Source organism: Nematolebias whitei, chromosome 7 (assembly GCF_014905685.2).
Source record: "Nematolebias whitei isolate Nwh7 chromosome 7, NemWhi1, whole genome shotgun sequence".
Classification (NCBI taxonomy): domain Eukaryota; kingdom Metazoa; phylum Chordata; class Actinopteri; order Cyprinodontiformes; family Rivulidae; genus Nematolebias; species Nematolebias whitei.
This window is the reverse complement of record NC_056504.1, coordinates 38,467,284-38,488,896: the sequence shown is the minus strand read 5'-3', so window position 1 is coordinate 38,488,896 and position 21,613 is coordinate 38,467,284. Positions and strand designations below refer to the sequence as shown.

Genomic DNA, 21,613 nt, shown 5'->3' with positions numbered 1-21,613 from the left:
ATGACCTCTCAAGCAACATGGAGGCCATTGCAAAAGCAAAGGTACAACAAATGAGTGCTGATCTGGTAGTGACATTACTGAAACTGACAGAGTCAAAATGCTTGTTGTCAAACAGGTGAATCTTGAGAAAATGTGTCGCACCCTTGAAGATCAACTGAGCGAGCTGAAGGCCAAAAATGATGAACATGTGCGACAGCTGAATGACACTGGAGTGCAACGGGCAAGGCTGCAAACAGAGAATGGTGAAATTCTTGTTACACCTTTTTTTTTTAATTTACTTATTTTAATACCATGCTTCCAACATGAACCATTATTTTCCGTTTTTAATTTTCTTGAAATAAATTAGGTGAAATCAGTCGCCAACTAGAAGAGAAAGAAGCTCTTGTGTCTCAGCTGACAAGGAGCAAGCAGGCTTACACTCAGCAGATTGAAGAACTGAAGAGGCACGTTGAAGAGGAAGTTAAAGTGTGTGTCCACTAAAAACACTCGCACTGCCACAGAACTGCAATGTTGAATCAGTTCAAGGCTTGATAAATATTGTAGTAAATAAAAAACCCGCTCATGTTTTTTGTCAGGCCAAGAACGCCCTGGCTCATGCTGTCCAGTCGTCTCGTCACGACTCTGATCTGCTCAGAGAGCAGTATGAGGAGGAGCAGGAGGCCAAAGCGGAGCTGCAGCGTTCCATGTCCAAGGCTAACAGCGAGGTGGCTCAGTGGAGAACCAAATATGAGACTGACGCCATTCAGCGCACTGAGGAGCTGGAGGAGGCTAAGTATGGATATTTTCCCATTTGTGATTACTTTAAATTTCAAAGCACTTCAGGCATATAAAGCAAATACTCTTCCCAGGAAAAAGCTGGCCCAGCGTCTTCAGGATGCCGAGGAATCCATTGAGGCTGTGAATGCCAAATGTGCCTCTCTGGAAAAGACTAAACAGAGGCTTCATGGTGAAGTGGAGGACCTGATGATCGATGTGGAAAGAGCTAATGCTCTGGCTGCAACCCTGGACAAGAAGCAGAGGAACTTTGACAAGGTTTATTATTAGTAGTATTATTTCTGTTCTGTGCATCTTATTAAAGAACATAGTTATAAATTATTGTTGGGCTTCTTCATGTTCTAAGGTCCTTGCAGAGTGGAAGCAGAAGTATGAAGAAAGCCAGGCTGAGCTGGAAGGAGCTCAGAAAGAGGCTCGCTCTCTCAGCACTGAAATGTTCAAGCTGAAAAATTCATATGAAGAGTCTCTGGATCAGCTGGAGACCTTGAAGAGGGAGAACAAGAACCTGCAGCGTATGAACTGTTTTATGTCGATTAACATGAATTACTCACACTTTGAAGCATGTTGCAGAATCAAAGCAGCGTTTTATTTAAAAACCCATGAAACTTAAAGCCCTACTTTCATTTGTTTTACAGAGGAGATCTCAGATCTAACTGAGCAAATCAGTGAAACTGGAAAGACCATTCACGAACTGGAAAAAGGAAAAAAGGTCGTTGAGACTGAGAAGTGTGAACTCCAAACCTCCCTTGAAGAGGCCGAGGTACTACTTGAAGAAATAACCTCCGGTCTAACTCTTTTCATCAACGTCTTTAAAACTTAACCAGACAATATGTTTTCCAAGGCAACCCTGGAGCACGAAGAGTCCAAGATTCTCCGTGTTCAGCTGGAGCTCACCCAAGTCAAGAGCGAAATTGACAGAAAGTTGGCAGAAAAGGAAGAGGAGATCGAACAGATCAAGAGGAACAGCCAGCGGGTGATTGAGACCATGCAGAGCACTCTGGACGCCGAGGTCAGGAGCAGGAACGATGCCCTGAGAATCAAAAAGAAGATGGAGGGAGACCTGAATGAGATGGAGATCCAGCTGAGCCACGCAAACCGCCAGGCAGCTGAAGCTCAGAAACAGCTGAGGAACATTCAGGGTCATCTTAAGGTGGATACTGAAGAGAACTGTTTATAGAGCTTATGTCAAGCGGACTGGATGGTTAATTCTTTTTGTTTATTAAAGGATACACTGCTGCATCTTGATGAGGCTGTCAGAGGACAAGATGAGATGAGAGAGCAGGTGGCGATGGTGGAGCGCAGGAACACCCTGATGGTGGCTGAGATCGAGGAGCTGAGAGCTGCTCTCGAGCAAACAGAGAGAAGCCGCAAAATGGCTGAACAGGAACTGGTTGATGCCAGCGAGCGTGTTACACTGCTGCATTCTCAGGTACCTAACCAAAAGTCTGACCAGTCTGCGTACCTCTATTTGGTTTTACACGTGGGACTGCATTGTCATTTCTTGTATTCTAGAATACCAGCCTGATCAACACCAAGAAGAAGCTGGAGGCTGATCTGGTTCAGATCCAAGGGGAGGTGGAAGATGCTGTTCAGGAGGCGAGAAACGCTGAAGATAAAGCCAAGAAGGCCATCACTGACGTGAGTCCTCCTGAGCTTTATTCCTGCAGAAGTTGTCCCTCCTTCAATGTCTTATCAAAACAAAACAATGACTGGAAATGTTCAGGCTGCCATGATGGCCGAAGAGCTGAAGAAGGAGCAGGACACCAGCGCTCATTTGGAGAGGATGAAGAAGAACCTGGAGGTGACGGTGAAGGACCTGCAGCACCGTCTGGATGAAGCTGAAAATCTGGCCATGAAGGGAGGCAAGAAGCAGCTCCAGAAACTGGAGGCTCGGGTATGCAAAACACAAATAATACCATTTTCTGTCAGTAAAAAAAAAAAAAGTATAACATTTATTTTATGTTCTCTTCACATCTCGTTTTTGAAGGTTCGTGAACTGGAGACTGAAATTGATGCTGAACAAAGGCGCGGCGCAGAAGCTATCAAGGGAGTGAGAAAATATGAAAGAAGAGTGAAGGAACTCACCTATCAGGTCAGAAGCTGTCCCCCCCCCCCCCCCCCCCCATTCTGATAATATTTAGTCCAGAAAACAACAGCAATCTTAATGTTCTGTCATTTAACAGACTGAGGAGGACAAGAAGAACATCACCAGACTGCAGGATCTGGTGGACAAACTGCAGCTGAAAGTGAAATCTTATAAGAGACAGGCTGAGGAGGCTGTAAGCGTACAAACATCTGATGACATGTTTAAATTTAAAAAAGCACCGTTTAGTTTAGAAATGTTGAGTTTTTTTGTGGTTTACTGCACAGGAGGAGCAGTCCAACACTCACCTGACCAGGTACAGGAAGGTGCAGCACGAGATGGAGGAAGCTCAGGAGCGTGCCGACATCGCCGAGTCTCAGGTCAACAAGCTGAGGGCCAAGAGTCGGGAAATTGTCAAGGTATAGATAAAAAAAATAAACAATAACGTGAATCTAGTTTAAAGGATTGTTCATCTTTTTAAATAGCTATAGTTTCCAGCTCTGTGTTTAACATTGTCATTGTTTGTTGTTTCAGACTAAAGAGTCCCAGGAGTGATGGTGAAATCTCACCAAAACTGTGACAAGAATCATACAATATGAGGATCTTGTTACGTGTTCTTTTGAGCATGTGAAGCATGATATGATTCAAATACATTTAGTGAAATAAAACTGAAAAAGCTGACTCACTGTTCTGTCTATGCCTTTATTTATGACCAGATCAATGCAAATGACCACAAACAACTTTTACTCCCATTCATTTCATTGGATAAGTTATCTATTTGTGCATACAGTGATCTTTCACCTACTATCATGGGGGTTAAGTTCAAAAGACCCTTGCAACAGGTGAAAATATGCAAAGTAGCAATATTATACTTTTTTTTACTATTTTAAAAAAAAAAAACAATAAAGTGCAATTGTATGTTCCCATACAATGGCAAAATTGGTTTTCTGTATTTCACCCATCACATCTGGGATACACCCCAGTGGAGCAGTGGGCAGCTATAAGCGCCCGGGGAGCAATCAGGGATTAGGTGTTTTGCTCAGAGACAGAAGATTCTGGGATAAAGTAAATGCGCTTTCTTGCATTTTAGTGTATGTTAACGGGTTGATAAACATCTACATTTACCTACATTTGTAAACACTCTGCTTCTGTCAAGCATCCTAACATATTTTGACTAATTAGCACTGTTGTTTGGATCCGTAATGTGAATAATACACATCAAACATTTCTCTCATTGTATTTTAAATAAATAATCAAAATTTTATGAATGACCCACTTAAACTGTTGCATTGATCGGCAGTTTTGTTGTTCTGTTTTATTATATTTTTGAGTTCTTCAATAAAACTGTGTGATGATGTTGCACTTTCAGGGGCAGAGTTTTTTTAAGGGTAGAGGCGGAAAATGCTTACTTGAAAGGGCACATATGTGATATCAAGAAGCTTGTCAGTGGCTGTTGTGTTTAAAATTTGTGTTTATGTAATTATTTACATCCATCTATCCATTATCTTTTACCTGCTTCTTCCATTTTGGGTCACGGGGATCGCCAGTGCCCATGTCCAGCAATCACTGTGCGAGGGGCGGGGTACACCCTGGACAGGTCGCAAGTCCATCACAGGGCCACACAGAGAAAATCAACCATTCACTCTCTCACTCACACCTAGGGACAATTCAGAGTTACCAATCAGCCTAACATGCATGTTTTTGGTCTGTGGGAAGAAACCGGAGCACCCTGAGAAAACCCACGCATGCACGGAGAGAACATGCAAACTCCACCCAGAAAGGCCCCCGGACTGAGATTTGAAGCAGGGACCTGCTCGCTGAGAGGCAGCGGCTCTACCAGTTGCGCCACCATGCTGCCCTTTCAGTTTACATATCCAGTATAAATTGTATTCATTCAAGGCAGTCATATGTGTTCTATGCACGCTTTGAAGACCCGAACAGACCACCCAGCACCAGACTCACCTCACCACCCGATGAAGAGCATCTCAGCGTGACCTCAGCAGAAGTAAGGAGTACCTTCAGGAGGATTAATCCGCACAAAGCAACTGGCCCAGACAACATCCCCAGAAAAGTGTTGAAGGAATGTGCTGATCAGCTCTGTGAGGTGCTGGCAGACATCTTTAACACCTCACTTACCCTGGAGACAGTTCCCACCTGCCTGAAGACTGCCACCATCATCCCAGTCCCAAAAAGCTCTACAGTGACTGGTCTGAATGACTATCGGCCAGTGGCCCTCACCCCGATAGTCGCTAAATGCTTCGAAAAACTGGTCATGACTCACATCAAAACAACCATCAACATCAACGAGGACCCTCATCAGTACGCATACCGTGAGAACCGATCAACAGAGGATGCAATCTCCTCTGTGGTCCACACTGCACTCAACCACCTGGAGCAGAAAAACTCTTACGTCCGTATGCTCTTTGTGGACTTCACATCCGCCTTCAACACCATGATCCCCCAAACCCTGATGGACAAACTATCCACACTAGGACTAAGCCCCTCCATCTGCAACTGGGTACTAGACTTTTTAACAAACAGACCACAGTTAGTGAGGATCCACAACCTCTCCTCCTCCACCATAACCCTCAGCACTGGCTCTCCTCAGGGATGTGTGTTGAGCCCCCTTCTGTTTACTCTGCTCACATATGATTGTGCAGCTACCCATCCAGGCTGTCACATTGTAAAGTTTGCAGATGATACAGCGGTGGTGGGATGCATCACAAACAATGATGAGTCCAGCTACAGGCAAGAGGTGGAACACCTGGAGAGCTGGTGCAGAGAGAATAACCTTCACATCAATGTGAAGAAGACAAAGGAGATGATTGTGGACTTCAGAAGGAACAAAAACACCTACACCCCCCTGAACATAAGAGGATCTGCGGTGGAAGTGGTCTCCAGCTACAAGTACTTGGGTGTACACATGAATGACAACCTCAGCTGGAGCAACAACACCACCAGCCTGATCAAGAAAGCTCATCAGAGACTCTACTTCCTCAGACGGCTGAGGCGAGCTGGTCTGGGAAGCTCAGTCCTCACCTCCTTCTACAGGTGTGCAGTGGAGAGCATCCTGTGCTCGAGCATCAATGTGTGGCATGGAGGCTGCACAGCTGCAGAAAGAAAAGCTTTGCAGAGAGTGGTGAAGGCTGCACAGAAATCTGTTGGAATCAGTCTCCCCACCATCACAGACATCTACACCTCCAGATGCAGGAAGAGGGCCACCTGCATCATGAAGGACCCCACCCACCCAGCACACACACTTTTTGCCCCACTCCCCTCAGGAAGGAGGTTAAGGAGCATTAAGTGTAGAACCACTAGACTGAGGAACAGCTTCTACCCTGAGGCTGTTAGACTCATGAATCTCTAACTAGAATAATCACTGTGTAAAACCATATCATGTTGCTGCTGATCTGTTTCATGTTGCTGCTGATCTGTTTCAATGTTGATGTGTTCATGCGTGCACATCTGCTCACAGACTCATGTTCATGTTTGTGCTGATGTTCAATGTTTTTATGTTATGAGTGCTTAGTGTATATTTAGTTGATGTTTTTCTTAGTTCATATCTTAGATGTTATTACTGTTTTTCTTATACATTTTATTGTTGGATGTAACTGGGACCTTGTGTACATAATTTCGCTCCACCACATGTACCACATGAGGTGCGAATGACAATAAAAAAAACTCTGACTCTGACTCTGACTGAAAATTACCAGATCCAAGCAAACGGTTACTGGAACGCACCCTGTCAAAATAAGAAAGTTCCTGTTCCGGCAGGATCTGGCTCAGTTTAAACATTGGTTGGCGCTTTATAAATAAACTGAATTGAATTGCACAGCATAGTAGGCTATACACAAAATAAGAATTTCTTTAAAAAAAAAAAAAAAAAAAAAACGGGTTTAAAAAAACCCGCATACATTGAAGCCGCAAGAAGTGAACTGCGATATAGTGAGGGACGACAGTATTTGTAATTTGGGCACTTTTGGTGCTCCATATCTCAGGGACGAGCGTGCACAGTACAATGTTGTGTTGAAGTAAAAATGACTGACTGGATGGTGCTGTGGCTTTGGCTCGCCAGAGGTCAGCATTGTCCTGACAGACTGTTCCTGTCAGCAACAGAGCGGATAATCTGCTGAAGCCATCCTGTTTTTTGTTGTTTTCGCTTCACTTTTGTTGTTTTTATTTTTTCGGACATCCTTCTTATTGTGGGTTGCTGTTGGGGCAGGATTAGGGGCAGTTTCCTGCGAGTGGTTGGGGATGCGCAGTGCGCTGCTGCAGTAAACAGACTGTCCGAGCCTGCAGCGAGAAGCCTCTTACACACTTTAAGAAAACAGTGCACTGCTTTAAACTGCGCTTGAGATTTGCCCATGACATTTCTTTAAGGGTTTTCTGTTCCCTCTTCATTAAACTCAGCATCATCTACTTCTCTGCTATAGAAACGCGTGTTTTTTCTAGTGTTTGATGGCGAAGGCGCCGTCAGCTCCTTGAGCCTCAACATGACGGACGTCCAGGAGACGGCGGACGCAGAGGACGCGCCTCCGTCCGGCCGGAGCGAGGTGGAGCTCCCGCCGCCGTGCGAGCGCCTCCCCGGCCCCAAGAGCAGCGTGTGCTCCCGCTCGTACTTCGTGGTGGTGATGGTGTTTTTCCACGTCTACATCATCAATGTCATAGCGCTGCTCTTCTACGTTCACTACAGCAGCGGCCAGGAGGACGCCGGCGGGGCTCGTGACGCGGATGCGGGCGGCCGCCTCCTCCAGCGCCCCGCCGCCGCCGCCGGGTCGAGACGCCCGCCGGCCAAGCCCGAGTTCGCGCGCGACGTTTCTCTGACGAGACTCGAGGGGATAAGGGTGAGGGATCGTTTCTTCATGTTCTCTTTGACGCAAACGAATAAAAGATTAAACGTCAACAGCAAAGCAGTGATTTATCTTTCAGGTGGGACATGTCCAGAAGGTGTCCCTGGTGCCGGACAAGGTGCACGAGATGAGGACTCTGAGCCTGAAACCGCTGCTGTTTGGTAAGAAAAACAACATATGACCCGCGGGCCAAAAGAGGCCCTTAGTTGTGTCAACATGGCCCACAAAACAACTTGAAATCAAATGATTTATCCATCTTGCTTAAGTTAGGGCTCAAAGTATTGGAGATGACTCTCAGCTACGATCACACTGAGTTTTAGCTCAATTTCTGCATTATTGCTGTTTTTTATTTGTCATATGCAGGTTACAAGGTCAGCAACGCAATATGTTCAGGATGAGAAGAACCAATTCGGCTCGCTAAAAACAAATACCAAAAACTGAAAATGAAATATATTTACAAGGTCCAAAAGAAATATAGTAAACAACAATTTTTTTTCATCACTGACTGAGGTGTGGGTATTTTTGTGTTTGCTGAGGTCAATTAGCTGGGCAGACATCTTGAACTGGGCTGACCCAAAAAGATGTAGTCTATTTATTATTTAGTTAAATAATGAGAAAATCTGTTAACAGATTGACAAAAAAAAAAAAAAAAAGGGGGAACCATGCGCTCACAGTTGCATCATTATACATTTCCATGCAATAATTATTCTAAATCATTGTTGCTTTATTTTGAGCGAGTGGTGGCACAGAGGCTAGAGAGCCTGTGATCGGAAAACCACTGGTTTGAATCCCCCTGACCGTAACATCAAAATGTGGGTGGGAAAGGTAAACCACCCACATCTGCCTCCACCCTCATTTGGCCCTCTCTGGGCCCTTAGCCTCCACCATCTCCTCCCCTGGATACCGTACGGCAGCTCTCTGCTCCACACAGAGGGCTGTGGTAGCTCAGTGGTTGTGTCAGGAAGGGCATCCGGTGCAAAACAATGACCAAGTCTTCATGTATGTTAGTCACTGTGGCGACCCCTAAAGAAGGGAGCAGCCGAAAGAAAGAAAAAAATAAATATTGCAGTTTTATTTTGGCAAAAATAATGTAGAAGGCAGAAGAGTGGTTAGTTGGCAAATAATGATTAAAACATATCAAAACTACCAACAGACAAATGAACACATATACACACACACAATTACGTTACATTATCACCCAACTTTCATGGTGGAAGGCAGTGACTGATGGAAGACATAATACTTAATAATTTAGGAAACTTCAGACAAGTTACATACTGGATTTCTACCAGTTTACAACCGAGAACACTGCCCATGTTTTAAACTAAACTAGAACTAAACTTTACCCTGGTTGGTTTTTGTAAAAGATTTAGCAATTATGTTTAAAAAAGAGGAAAATGGCATTAATGTTGCATCAAAAGGGTCTAAATCAGCTCTCATGTTTTTTAAGGTTACATTATGTTTAATATGCTAAAGGACTGCATTGACTAATCGCGTCAGCTATGGTACAAGCTTGTCATCACCAAAACATAAAGAAAATATTTTAGTTTATGAAGTTTTGCATGAAAATGTGCAACAAATGTGTTGGTGGACAAGCACACCAGAGCAAGCCTTCCTCTACATGATGTATGCAGATGATGATAAACATGATGTATTCGAGCGGCATGCTGTGTCCATGTGAGACACTTCAGTCCTTTTCACGAAAATAAAATAATCCTACCGGAGAAAAATGTTGCCCACTTGTGCTTCTGATGGAAACAAAGGAATTATGTTTAAAAAAAAAAGACAGTTATGTCTGGAGGAATGAGACCAGAAGTCAGTCTTTGCTTGTTTATTCCAGAAAAAAAAAAAAAAATCTGTAATGAACATTTGTAGTTTTCCTTTCGTGATGACAAGTTTGGAGTTTCTCCTTCATTGTTTCTTGTGTGTGTGTTATTGTGCAGAGATCCCTGGGTTTCTGTCTGATGATGAGTGTCGTGTGGTGATGAGGCTGGCACAGCTGAAGGGTCTGATGGAGAGTCAGCTGATGGTCCAAGAAGGTCAAGAAGAACTGGCCAAAGAGCTCAACCTCAACCCAGAGGAGATCTTTAACCTTCTCGATATTAACCAAGATGGACAACTGCAGCTTCAAGAGGTCGTTGTCTGTTTGTGGACTGCAACGTGAACGACAGAAAGTGTTTTTTCTCCGTCATAAAGCTGGTAACTCATCCTCTCTTTACTGCTGTGCCTCTAAGATTTTGACTCATTCTCGGGTGAGGGAAGGCATCTGGCTCACTCCGGAGAATCTACGAGAAGTTTACGCCGGGCTCAAAGCCGACAAGGACGACAATGGTTAGAAAACAACTTGCCTTTTATTATATTGTAGTCTCTGATATAAATTAGTTCATCAGGATTATTTTCATGAAGTGGTTTTTGAAGCTGATTTTATGCAAAGGGATAGAAGACTATTTTCACAGCTTCAGGATGAACTCTGGGAACAAATAAATCCAGAAAGCAAAAGCTTTTACTTTTTAAGCATTTTCTTAATGTAGGTCAGTAAATATAAAAGTGGCAGTTGGTTATAAGACTTAACCAAAATGAGCATATGACTGAGTTTATGTGTGAAATTGGAAAACTGTCTAAAACAAGCATACAGCAGGTACTGGATGATTTGAATTATTGACAAACTTTAGAGTTTAATTTTGTACTTTTAGCAAGTTTTCTTATTGCCACTGAAATGAATGGCAAATCTACAACTTTGAAAACATATTGTCATGTACAGAAGTATTACATTTTCTTCAGTATTTTATTTTTAGGAGTGTTTTTAGAAGATGATCTTGAGTTTTTAACTATGTTTTTGTCCTTTGGTGTGTCTGTTACCAAATTATTTTGTTGACCACTGGACGAATTGTAATGAATCTTTGGGTCCACATCTACAAATGAAATGACTAACCTTTGGAGATTAACTTAATTCAAATTGGCTGCCACACTTATCCTTAAAAAAACGCACACAAATGGGTATAACTCGGTTAGTTTTACAAATACTGAACCAAAAGTTGATTTGGTAACAGCTGAGTCATCCACAACACGTACTCTGAGTGTATGCATTACTTCAAGGCCTTTAAGTTATTTTCAGTTGAATTTATTTACTCTTAAAAGCTTTGCAAAGTCACACAGATATCATTTGTTCTGAAAGGCTGAAATTCCTGGGGACCAGCGGAGAAGCGTCAAAACAATTCTACAGATGTACTGATCACGTGCTGTCTTATTTGTGAGCCAGGTTTGCTGAGCCTTGAGGAGTTTCGGCTCCTGAGCAGTGACGCCTTCCAGCGCTTCCTTCTGCAGCGAGGGGTGCAGAGGAGTCAGCTGGTGCGAAACAGCAGGCACACCTGGTTGTATCAGGGCAAAGGAGCTCACCAGGTTCTCCAAGAAATCAAGCAAAGGTGAGGCAGACTCACCCATAGTCAAGATCCAGTCAGTACATTTCTACCATTTTTTTTAATCATCTGCTTCTCTTCCAAAGGGTGACTCGCCTCACTCGAATGCCGCCCGCACTAGTGGACCTCAGTGAACCACTTCAGGTGGTTCGCTATGAAGAGGGGGGGCACTACCACGCCCACCAAGACAGCGGGCCTGTCTACCCTGAGACAGCGTGTTCACACACACGCCTTGCGGCTAATATCTCCACTCCTTTTGAGACGTCGTGCAGGTGAGGTATCACCTTCAACGATAACTTGATTATAAATATATAAACATGTCTGTGTATGTTTTGATGTGGATTCATCTGTCTGACACCATTACTGATCTGTGCACGGAACAGTTTCTGCGCTCGCCACTCATTTTGCCAAGCGTCTGTATACGTGTGTGCGTCTTTGCACCATACATGTGTGTGTCAATTTAAACCTATGTTGCACACTTAGGTACATCACAGTTCTCTTCTACCTGAACTCTGTTGATGGGGGCGGGGAGACCGCATTCCCTGTGGCAGACAACAGGACCTATGAGGAAGTGGTGCGTAAATGTTCACAGAGGAGTAATGTGGACACATCGTGCATGTTTTTCACATCTGTGTGAACTCACTTGTCTGTTGGTGAGTTGATGTGTCCGACGTCAAGGGAGCCATGTCACTTAGTCTGAGTGTGTGTTTTAGTGTCTTATACAGAACGACGTGGATCTTTTGGACACCAGAAGAAACTGTGATAAGAGTAATCTGAGAGTGAAGCCGACCAAAGGGACCGCCGTTTTCTGGTACAACTACCTCTCTGATGGGAAAGGTAGGATAATCATAATCACTTTTTTTTCTGATTTGCTCTCGACGATGACGGACACTTTCTTTCCCTCTCCTGCCTCCCCTCCTGCTTTTGCTCTTGTCCTGTGACTCTCAGAGCCTCTCTTTACACATCTTCCAAATCGTAAATTATTATGAATCTGGTCAGCTGGTCTCTCAACGCAATTGATAAAATTTTCTCGACGAGAAGACAGGGTGAAGGAGAACCCTCATGCCCTGAAGGGACACACGCAGCTGGATATGTCATGGATTCCTTGGTTGTATAGAAGATGATGTGCCTGTCTGTATTGTCCGTTGAGGACGTTGAAGACACATACATAATTGGATTTATGATAACAGGGTTTCTGCTTTTTGGAATCGGCGGGTACCTGGGATATCGACAAATAAGGAAGACGTCAGCAGCAGTTTTGGCAATGATGAGGCTGCCTGCCTTATATGAGGGATTGCACTGTGCTTCGAGCGCTCAGACTCAGATGCTAGAACTCGCTGGCATGAGGGAATCGACCTTGGAGAAGGCTACAAGCACAGACCGGCGGAAAGACCAAGAATCTGGCTGTTTGGATTTGCCACTGAGTGTACCAGCAGAAACTATGAAGGCAGACGGGAAATCAGTAGTCGGCCTGTCCCAAAACAATTGTTGTTTATCTGAAACTAGCTCCCCCATTTGGCCTTGGATAGGCCAACTTATCTCAAATCGCTCCTGGAGGGTATGTAAATCATGAAGCTCTGCATCTGTGGACCCTTGTCAGAGCCGCACCGGCTGATAGACACTGTGCCATCTTTATCAGGACTATGGAACTTTCTGGCTGTGTTCACGGACAATCTCACCGCCTTTGCCGGCTTCCTCATAATGTCTTGTGGTAGTTTTTTTTGCTACTTTACACTGCGCCTGTGTGTCAAGGACACAGTGTGAGAGATCTTTTTTTAGTACCTTCTTTCCTCATGTTTTTATTCCCTTTTTTTATATAAGCGATAAGGGCAGCACTTCACTGAAGCTGCAGCCCCCATGCATTTACACCTACCCTTGTTGGACGGCTGCACTGGAATGTATTTTCGCTGTGCTTAACTGTGCAATGACAATAAAGTTGATTCTGATTAATTCTGATAACACCGTCTCTTTGCAGAAATGCTACATACAGAAGCTTAATTATGGACATATTTTTGTCTGTACCGCCTTCAAAATCTCTGAGCATACAGTTCTTGTCTGTACTCTTCATTCTTACTGTTTATCTTTATTACTCTTGCCATCTTCATATAAATTTTTCTGCATCAAACATTTATTAAGTTGATAAATAAATATGACAAGCCGAGTGACAAAAAGGAAAAGAAAAACATCGAATTTAGCAAAAAGATTGTAAAGTATAGCACCTAATTTAGCCAGTTATCTAGCCTGTGTTGTAGTATAAAATCTTATATTGACAATTAATGAATTTAATAATACTCTAATTAAGAACATAATTATAAATATTTCTTAAGTGCAGTTTTATTGAAATGAGATACCTGAGATTTTGGATTTTTCATTTGCAAAATGTGTTTTTTTTTCTTCCATCAACATGTGCGTTTCAAATTGGCTGCATTTGGAGCGATCCCTATTAGAAAACCACTCCTGATTTTTTAAATTTACTCAGTTTTTACACATCCTTCTATTATTATTTTTTCTTTTTATCCAGGTTGTATAGATTATTTAAATGCATTTATACCTAATATCATACACAGAAAAGCAGCTTGTGACATTGGCGTTTCAGCTTTGTTGTTGAAAACACCTCCATTTCATTTTTAAAATAACTTTCGAACCTACAGAACAGACATTTTTGATTTATTGTGTTTCCCTATTTGTTTTGTCCTGTACTTGACCATTTAAATATTGTTTTCAGTGTCTCATCTTTTATTTGATTAACTTGCTCTATCAAAGTAATCGTTTAAAAAATAATGAGCTGCAAATGGAAGTTACACATTTTTTTTGTTTCATTTTTGTCTTTAGGTTGGGTGGGAGAGCAGGATGAGTATGCTCTGCACGGTGGCTGTGTGGTCACCCGTGGCACAAAGTGGATTGCCAATAAATGGATCAACGTTGATCCGGATTACCAGAGGCAGGCTCGCTACCAGCAGCTGGTGTCACAGCTGCCTGAAGATGAAAATGATGAAGATTCTGCTCTAAACCCAGACACACACAGTCACAGCATCCACCAGGATTTGTAGCTCAAACACTAAATAGTTACAAATCAAATAAATTTGTCCTAGTCTTCCTCAGTCCTCTGCACAACATTTTCAATATCATCCTCTGTGGCTGGTTTGTAGATACAAGATTTCAGGGAATGAGGTCACAATGGATTTATGAAACAATAAATAGATGCTTTGAAAAACATTTTTTTAAACAAACTGTTTTATCATTGTTTCCCATATTAGGGGTTTTGCACTAGAACTCAGGAAGAGGTATAGTTTCAAACTGTATGTGTGATTTTAGTGACATCTAGTGGCAGAATTTGACATTGCAAGCAGCCCAATATTCACCTCTCAAGATTTTCCAAACGTTTAGGTAGCTGCAAAAAATGCAAAAAGTTCTTTAGAAAAATATTTTGATATAAACATATTATTCTAAGATAACTTACTGCACTTACTGCAGTTACACTCACAATACCTTTCTGCCTCTAGATTTCCCTAAATGGCCCACAGAATCTAACACACTTCTCTGCATGCTTTATGTTTTGTTGTAACATGACACGCCTACGTTACAATAGGGTCCGGTTTATGTTGAGCCGGGTCGTAACACTTTATCTCAACACATTTTGCTGTGACAAAACATTTGCACTAGAATATTGCAATGGCTGCCATTACCAAAAGCGCACACACTTGAGTGTGATGCATGATGTCTTCTTGTCTTTGTTCCTTCCGTTTACTTCTGCTGTTGTATGAACGCACAATAAATTAAAATGCACAAGATGTCCAGATCATTTTATTTATTGATTTATCGACTAATTATTTAAAATGCACAATCGTTCACCAAATAAAATTAAATCAAGCTTTTTTTTTTTTTGCTGCATTTGTCTTTTTTTTTTTTAAAACAAAACAATGTATAAATATCACTTCAAGGTAACAATCAAACAACGAGAGAGAAGTATACACAAACATATCAGTACATAATTATTTTCAGTTTAACTTAAATAAATCAGCAGGTGATGAATCCCTGGAAGGCTCTAAAACTTTGTGTTGTTGTGTAGGTCCTGTAAAAAAAGATAATCAGCATAATAAACACAGGATTTTTTTATTTTCATGTGTTAGATCATTTGATTCTGAAAATAATTTATTAAAATATTGCCAATAACTGCAAAACATTATGTTCCCATGGACCAGAGAGTTTTGTGTTTGTTAAGAATTGCTTGCTGTCTGTATTTTAAATGAAACCAGAACAGCAGCTTCATAAACTCACCAGCGTCGGGTCGTATCTGGGGACTGAAGTGGCTCCACGGTGGTTGAGACAGAAGAGCACGGCGTCATGAACAGAAGCAAAAAGCTGTTGTTTTGTTACCGTTTCTGAGAAGAAGTCACCGCGCTCTAATTGTTCCACCACAGACGCTGTGGAGACGAGAGTTCATGAGCAACTCACCAAGAAGAGGAATGTTTTAACGCCACAACCTGGAGGATATTTTTGCTCACCTTGACAGCCAGCGATGTAAATATCCACATCAATTTCACTGAAGTCCTTAAAAATCTGGTGATAGAACAGAGTCTGAATACTTCACTTCATACAGCCTTTAAAATAAAAGCTGTTTGTATTGTTTCCCCTGTCTTCACTAGTGAATCATCAGGATTATTTTAACTATCTGGGAGTATGATTATTATATGGCTCAACAAAAGTAATGGATATTGATGTGATTCTGATTAAAGGGCGTTGCCACAAGTGTTTCTATCCACTCAAACCAGTACGCTTACAGAAGAGCTAACATCTATTTAAAACAAAACACACCTTTTGTCCTCAGACATTGCCTTAAATATACTCTGCTGCTCTGAAAAGATGTTTTGACATTGAAAAGCTGCAGACTATTACCCTTTTTTTTTTTTAATCCTGCTTTTCTTTTTATTATTTTTATAAACTTTTTTTTGTTATTTCACAAAAATCAAAATAAGTTGAGGCCAACAAGCAAAACATTTGTTTCTGAAAATACAAGAAAAATCTTTTGTGAAATCTCCCAAATCTTCTATGTTGCTATTGCTTGTAAAATATTTTATAATAATATGTTTATTCTTTAATATACTTGGAGTTTAATTGATTTCAAAGTAAAAAGATTTTATTATATATCAAAATAAGAGAAAATGTCAGGACATTTGAGGTGTTTTCTGCTACGTCATGCCACATTTGTTGATTTACTCACATTTTTCATCGTCTTTATAGCCACGATGTCAATGAAGTTAGTTGTGGAAAGGTCGAGGATAATGGAGTGAATGTCCCAGGTCCACTTGCCCAAAGACCCAAGAGAGACTCGCTCCAGGTCCCGGCTCAGGGTGTCCTCAGTGCTAGAACCCAGAGTGGTGGTGTCTCCATCCTGATCCTCTGTCATCCAGTCCAAACTGGTGCAGTCTGGGTCCCCTCCTTTCAGGTACTCCCATCTGGACTGACCATCAGGAGTTCTGGGAGTGGTTGGGATCACAAACACTGTCCCGTTCTCCCTCTCAGTCCAGCCTGGATCCTCCATCTCTGCCTCATCTATGCATGTGTCCTTCCAGCAGCCAGCCCCCTCCTCCACAGAAAGCTCTGGGGGTCCAGAAAGCTTCTTAGCTGCTCTTTGAGCCCGTCTCTGAAAGAAATGTGGGGAAGGAGTTTATTTTAAAGATGTTTTGGGGGAAAATAAATGGTTATCTCTGTATTATTGCCTTATGTAAAGAATGTTGGCACCTGTTTTTGCATTTGTCATATGAACAAAATGGCTGTTTATGCCAAAAAGAGTTACAGTTGAGCATCAAATATTGAGTAGTGATGAATTAACTAAAATATCCAGTGTTGCTGAATATTTCACACCTCTCTCTTAGCCTGCCTCTTGGCCCGTCTCTCAGCCCTTCTTTCTCGTCTTCTCTGTTTGGCCTCCTGTCTTCTCTTATAAATAATCATTTTACTGATGTCAAGTCCACTCTGAAAATAAGTAGAACAAATTAATAAATAAAGACAAACGTAAGGATCAAACAAACAAATAACCAAAAGTAACAAGGAACAGTTTCCTGCATAAAGATGACACAGAAACTTTTGTGCAAAAAAAAGGTAATTTTTCGGTGTCCAAAATCACATCTCCATGTCAGACTATAAATAAAACATAACAATCTTTATCTCCATCCAACTTCAGCTAAACCAATCATGGTGTATTTTCTGTACCTCTTATTACAGAAGTCCAAATGTCAGCCTGATTAGATTTCTAATATTTCCTATTCCTAATAAAAAATGTGACTTTAGTTTGGATTTAGCTTAATTTTTTTTTTCCTAGTCATAAATTTAAAAAACCAATTGATCATCAGTTCTTCTGCCTTTAGAAAATGAGACTTTTCCCTCTACGGTTTATTTTAACTGCCTCTAAATACTGTACTTGATGAAGAAACAAAGGTAAGAACTAGCAGAGAAGTACGCAGGATTTACAGAAACAATAAAACACAGAATAAACTGAATGTTTTATAACTGTTTTAATAATCTGGATTAATTAAAGACACACCATATGAGGCTGTGCCTGATAAATGGATCAATACAGATGGTCCTGTGGTCAAACTACAAAATGAAAATACAAAAATTTGGAGAAAAAGCTTCAAATCAAAGAATCGGTGTTTAGTTTTGGTCTTCCGGGTTATTTATTGTTTGTTTTAATGTAGAAATAATGTGCTTCAAGAGTTGCTGAATATCAATAATCTCCAAAATTGCATTGTCCTCATAAGAAAAGTTTACTCTGCAATGCTAAATTCTTTAACAATTAGTAATAAAATTCAACAAATAAAAGCAATTTAGGCAAAAAGAAATATAAATTAATTGGGTAAATTAAAAATCAGAAAACAACAGCAAAAACACATATAACATGCTATACTGTAATATTTTCTTTTAAAAATTCTTTATCAATCAGATTATTTAACAAAAACAAGAAAATACAGCTGGTACTCCGAGGTTAGGACAAATACATGAAGAGTGAACAAACCTTTTCTTTCAGGGCATCGAGGTAGAGCTCAGCGTTGGCAAAATACACCGTAGCAGAGGAACGGAAAATGGTGACACCTGGAATCTCTTTTGCCTGTCAAAGAAAAAAATAAAAACATCCTTACAACTTTTGCAGTCACAGCAGAGAAAACAACTTCTTTTATTCATGTTGACCTACCTCCCCATGTGTTTCTATATCCACATAAAGTTCTGTACCTGGAACATTTCCCAGAACCGAGTATGTTGGCCTAAAAAAAATGAATAACAAAACACACACATATATGCTGAATTTCTCTAACAGTCTGTAGGCTCAGGTGTCCTGCAGTGAGAACTCCACTGTGAAGTGCTGCAGATAAATCTTACATCTGAGTCCTAAAGATAACTGTGAACACAGCAAACATGATGGAGGCAGCCAGGCCCAGATCCAGATTGAGGAGCATCGTTGACACCCATGTGACCAACCAAACCACCTGAGAACAGCAGGACAGGATGCTTTATTATTAAATATGACGGTAACAACAATATCATCGAATTTGATGCATTAGGAGTTATTTTTAAAATGATCCAGTTTAAAGTAATTTAATCATTTATGTTGATCATCTCTCACCAGATCAGTCTTGCTGCTCCTCCACAGTGTAACAATGTCAGAGTACTGCTTGATCATTCCCTTCAGATTAACAAGCACAATTGATGCAAGCATAGCCTAAAATGACACGATTAATCAGATAAGACTCTGCAAATGCACAGTACAAAATATTTACAAGCGATCTGCATCCTGGTTATAAACTTCACTTTAGGGAGGTAACCCAACCTTCGGCAGTTCCTGGAAGAGTGGTCCAAGTTTCAGAATGGTCACCAACACGATTAGAGCTGAGGCAACTCCAGCCATCTGCAAAATAAACAGCAGGGGTTGGTGTGATACATACGTGTGACACACTGGGCTTTTTTAACCCAGACATGTCTAACTGGTTCCTATCAGTGGATATTTGAATAAACTGTTTGTTTTCTGAAACTATTTTTCTCTATAGCCATAAAGTTGGATTTCATTTGTATCTTGGCTCAGTCATCGATAACGTCAACATATCTCTTGTAAACTGCATAAAATTGCTATACAGTAAATAAATTCATTTATTATGTTTAATAACCTGCATCTAACTGAAAACAGTGCAAATGTGCCAAATAATGAACCTTATCCATTTTTTTAATAATAAATAAAAATGAAGTAATTGCACATTCCTGCTGAATGTAGGATTCCAGCTGTTCATCAATTTGCACCAGTTTTATTTTGTGAGAAATGTTCAGAGGGTGAAAGATAAGAACTTTAAGACCCGATCGAATTCTTTGTAGTACATGCAAAATGTGGTTTGTCTTTGTCTTGTTGAAATAAGCAAGCCCTTCCTTTAAAGGCACATCTGGATGGCAACAATGTCTGCTTCAACATCTGAACATGTCGGCATTCACGGTGCCTTCATGGATCCTTCACAGTAGCATGTAGCGTGCACTAATTCGCTTTAACACCCGAACATGTGCTGGCTTTTAAACTGTGAATATAAACTGTTAAATGTGCTGCCTAAAGCAATTAGGTCAATTAGTTCTGGTATTCGGCTGTGCCCCCACGTCAGGGGTTGAACTCAGGGGTTCCCAACCCTGGTCCTTGAGGAACACCGTCCTGCGTGTTTTAGTTGTTTCTCTAATCCGACACACCTGATTTTAATAAATGGTTGATTTACAGGCTCCTGTGGAATGAGGAAGTAATTAAATCACTGAATCAGGTGTGTTAGAGCAGGGAAATAAATAAAACATACAGGATGGTATTCCTCAAGGACCAGGGTTGGGAACCACTGCTCTAAATAATTTAATGATGTCTCATGTTGTCTTCGGACATTTAAGTTGAAACTTTAAGGATTTTGAAGTCAATACATTTTGTTTTGGTTTCCTGCAGTAATTCTGTTTTGCGATATGTTGCTTATTTTATTCCTAAATGTGGAAATGTTGTATTTTCTATCCTTCACTCACTTGAGTTTTACCTCCGGTGGTTTCTTGGATGAGACTTCGAGACATGGAGGAGCAGACAGAGAAACACTGGAAGAAGCCTCCCACTGCATTACTGAGACCAAGCGCCACAAGCTCCTGCAGCAAAATGGAAACAAAGACACAAGAGTGTGCAAACTTAAAACGTGATGACAACAAAATTAAAATTGCTGCGTGTTTAGAGCAGAAACAAAAGTCTTAAGCCAAATTATGAGTATTCACCTGGTTACTGTCCACCTTGTATCCATGCTTCAGTGCAAAGGTTTTTCCAAGAGAAATGGATACAGCATATCCAACTATAGCCAGCGCAAAAGCATCACCAATGACCTCACCAAAAATTCTCACATCTGGCACACTGGGAGAACTTAAACTGGTGAACAGGTAAAAGGAAACATGAAACCAGTCAATGCAAAAGACGTTGGAAATGTCCCAATAAGGACAGAAGTGTAATATAAATCCAAACACTCACCCACTTGGAATCTCTCCAACAACTGAAACAGTGTAGTTGGTATTCAAGTGGGTGTAGGATGATATCAGGGTCCCTGCCACAATCTAAAACAACAGAAGAATCTTAAAGATAAAAAAAAACTATATTTTACTACACAGCTCAGTCATTAAAACATAGTCAATCATACTCCAGGTGTGAATCTAATTATTAGCCCTGAATTCAACATTTTTGCTGTGAAGTGCACAACTATTGAGGCCCTCGCATCAATGCTGATTCAGCTGAATATTTCCACTGTGTTTGTACTTTTTTTTTTCCAGTGCTGCATCATCAGCTCCAACACAGAACACAGAGGTGGTAAAACAGCATGAGGCCAGTGAGTGTGTCCTTGTGTCAACTGACTGTGATGAGCTCCACTGGGATGGGAACCGGCAGCTTCGCACTGAAAAATGAGTTGAGCTCTTTGGCTGCGATTAGAAGCACAATGGTCACAGCACTGACCACTAATGTGGGGATGTGTGTCTGCGGCAGCAAGGAGCAAATGTCCACCAGAGTCTGAAAATCAAAAAACACAAAGAAGGGATTCCTCTATAAATGAAACCTACACATTCTGTCCAGTTTTGTTAGTCACGATTTTAAACACATTTTTGACTGTCTGCTAATACAGTAGTCCCTTGCTACTTTGCGGTTCGTTTTTTGCAGACTCGCTCTATCGTGAGTTTTCAAAGTAAGATTGGACATGACACACAATTGGCTGATTGATGGATGAGCCACACAATCGGCATGGAATTTTTATTTAAAATAAATTATTTTAGATTATTTAGCACCGGCTGCACCTTTGTGCAGCCCACAGCTGCAGAAGCTTCTTCATGCAGCATGTCATGATCTCCGCTCTGCAGCGAAGTGGGCGTAGCCAAGAGCGCTGGCAGGTGGCAGAGTGCATCAGGAGACAAAGAGCTGAAATCATGACATTCGGTGCTCTTTTAGAGTGTTTAGAGTT

General features: G+C 41.3%; 3 protein-coding genes across 3 annotated transcripts in view; 2 read left to right on the top strand and 1 right to left on the bottom strand.

Moving 5' to 3' along the window:
• The first annotated feature begins 6 nt into the window (after positions 1-6).
• Positions 7-3,538, top strand: LOC119411895 (myosin heavy chain, fast skeletal muscle). Its single transcript, XM_037678846.1, has 15 exons — positions 7-41; positions 116-242; positions 347-465; positions 576-772; positions 849-1,032; positions 1,121-1,286; positions 1,410-1,534; positions 1,616-1,924; positions 2,000-2,203; positions 2,287-2,412; positions 2,498-2,668; positions 2,762-2,866; positions 2,958-3,053; positions 3,145-3,276; positions 3,392-3,538. Exons 1-15 carry the CDS (start codon positions 18-20, stop codon positions 3,410-3,412), a joined length of 2,106 nt encoding a protein of 701 aa, XP_037534774.1. The 5' UTR covers positions 7-17; the 3' UTR covers positions 3,413-3,538.
• A 3,812-nt stretch (positions 3,539-7,350) lies between these two features.
• Positions 7,351-14,642, top strand: p4htmb (prolyl 4-hydroxylase, transmembrane b). Its single transcript, XM_037679474.1, has 9 exons — positions 7,351-7,701; positions 7,787-7,868; positions 9,651-9,841; positions 9,942-10,038; positions 10,967-11,129; positions 11,210-11,395; positions 11,607-11,697; positions 11,837-11,960; positions 13,956-14,642. Exons 1-9 carry the CDS (start codon positions 7,351-7,353, stop codon positions 14,171-14,173), a joined length of 1,503 nt encoding a protein of 500 aa, XP_037535402.1. The 3' UTR covers positions 14,174-14,642.
• A 526-nt stretch (positions 14,643-15,168) lies between these two features.
• Positions 15,169-21,613, bottom strand: part of slc26a6l (solute carrier family 26 member 6, like) — a 9,217-nt gene continuing 2,772 nt past the window's right edge. The window contains exons 6-19 of the mRNA XM_037679473.1: positions 21,016-21,168; positions 20,638-20,720; positions 20,391-20,538; positions 20,154-20,267; positions 18,949-19,026; positions 18,745-18,840; positions 18,501-18,607; positions 18,316-18,385; positions 18,139-18,231; positions 16,989-17,099; positions 16,345-16,767; positions 15,629-15,683; positions 15,402-15,547; positions 15,169-15,195 (exon numbers count right to left, since the gene is read on the bottom strand). Coding sequence (XP_037535401.1) covers positions 15,169-15,195; positions 15,402-15,547; positions 15,629-15,683; positions 16,345-16,767; positions 16,989-17,099; positions 18,139-18,231; positions 18,316-18,385; positions 18,501-18,607; positions 18,745-18,840; positions 18,949-19,026; positions 20,154-20,267; positions 20,391-20,538; positions 20,638-20,720; positions 21,016-21,168 — 1,704 coding nt within the window. The remainder of the gene's footprint in view (positions 15,196-15,401; positions 15,548-15,628; positions 15,684-16,344; positions 16,768-16,988; positions 17,100-18,138; positions 18,232-18,315; positions 18,386-18,500; positions 18,608-18,744; positions 18,841-18,948; positions 19,027-20,153; positions 20,268-20,390; positions 20,539-20,637; positions 20,721-21,015; positions 21,169-21,613) is intronic.

Coding starts and splice junctions, on each gene's coding strand:
- LOC119411895 (XM_037678846.1), top strand. CDS start 18: ATGGAGGCCATTGCAAAAGCAAAG. Junction 2,204..2,286: donor TTACACTGCTGCATTCTCAG/GTACCTAACCAA, acceptor CTTGTATTCTAG/AATACCAGCCTGATCAACAC. Junction 2,867..2,957: donor TGAAGGAACTCACCTATCAG/GTCAGAAGCTGT, acceptor GTCATTTAACAG/ACTGAGGAGGACAAGAAGAA.
- p4htmb (XM_037679474.1), top strand. CDS start 7,351: ATGACGGACGTCCAGGAGACGGCGGACGCAGAGGACGCGCCTCCGTCC. Junction 7,869..9,650: donor CCTGAAACCGCTGCTGTTTG/GTAAGAAAAACA, acceptor GTTATTGTGCAG/AGATCCCTGGGTTTCTGTCT. Junction 11,698..11,836: donor ACAGGACCTATGAGGAAGTG/GTGCGTAAATGT, acceptor TGTGTGTTTTAG/TGTCTTATACAGAACGACGT.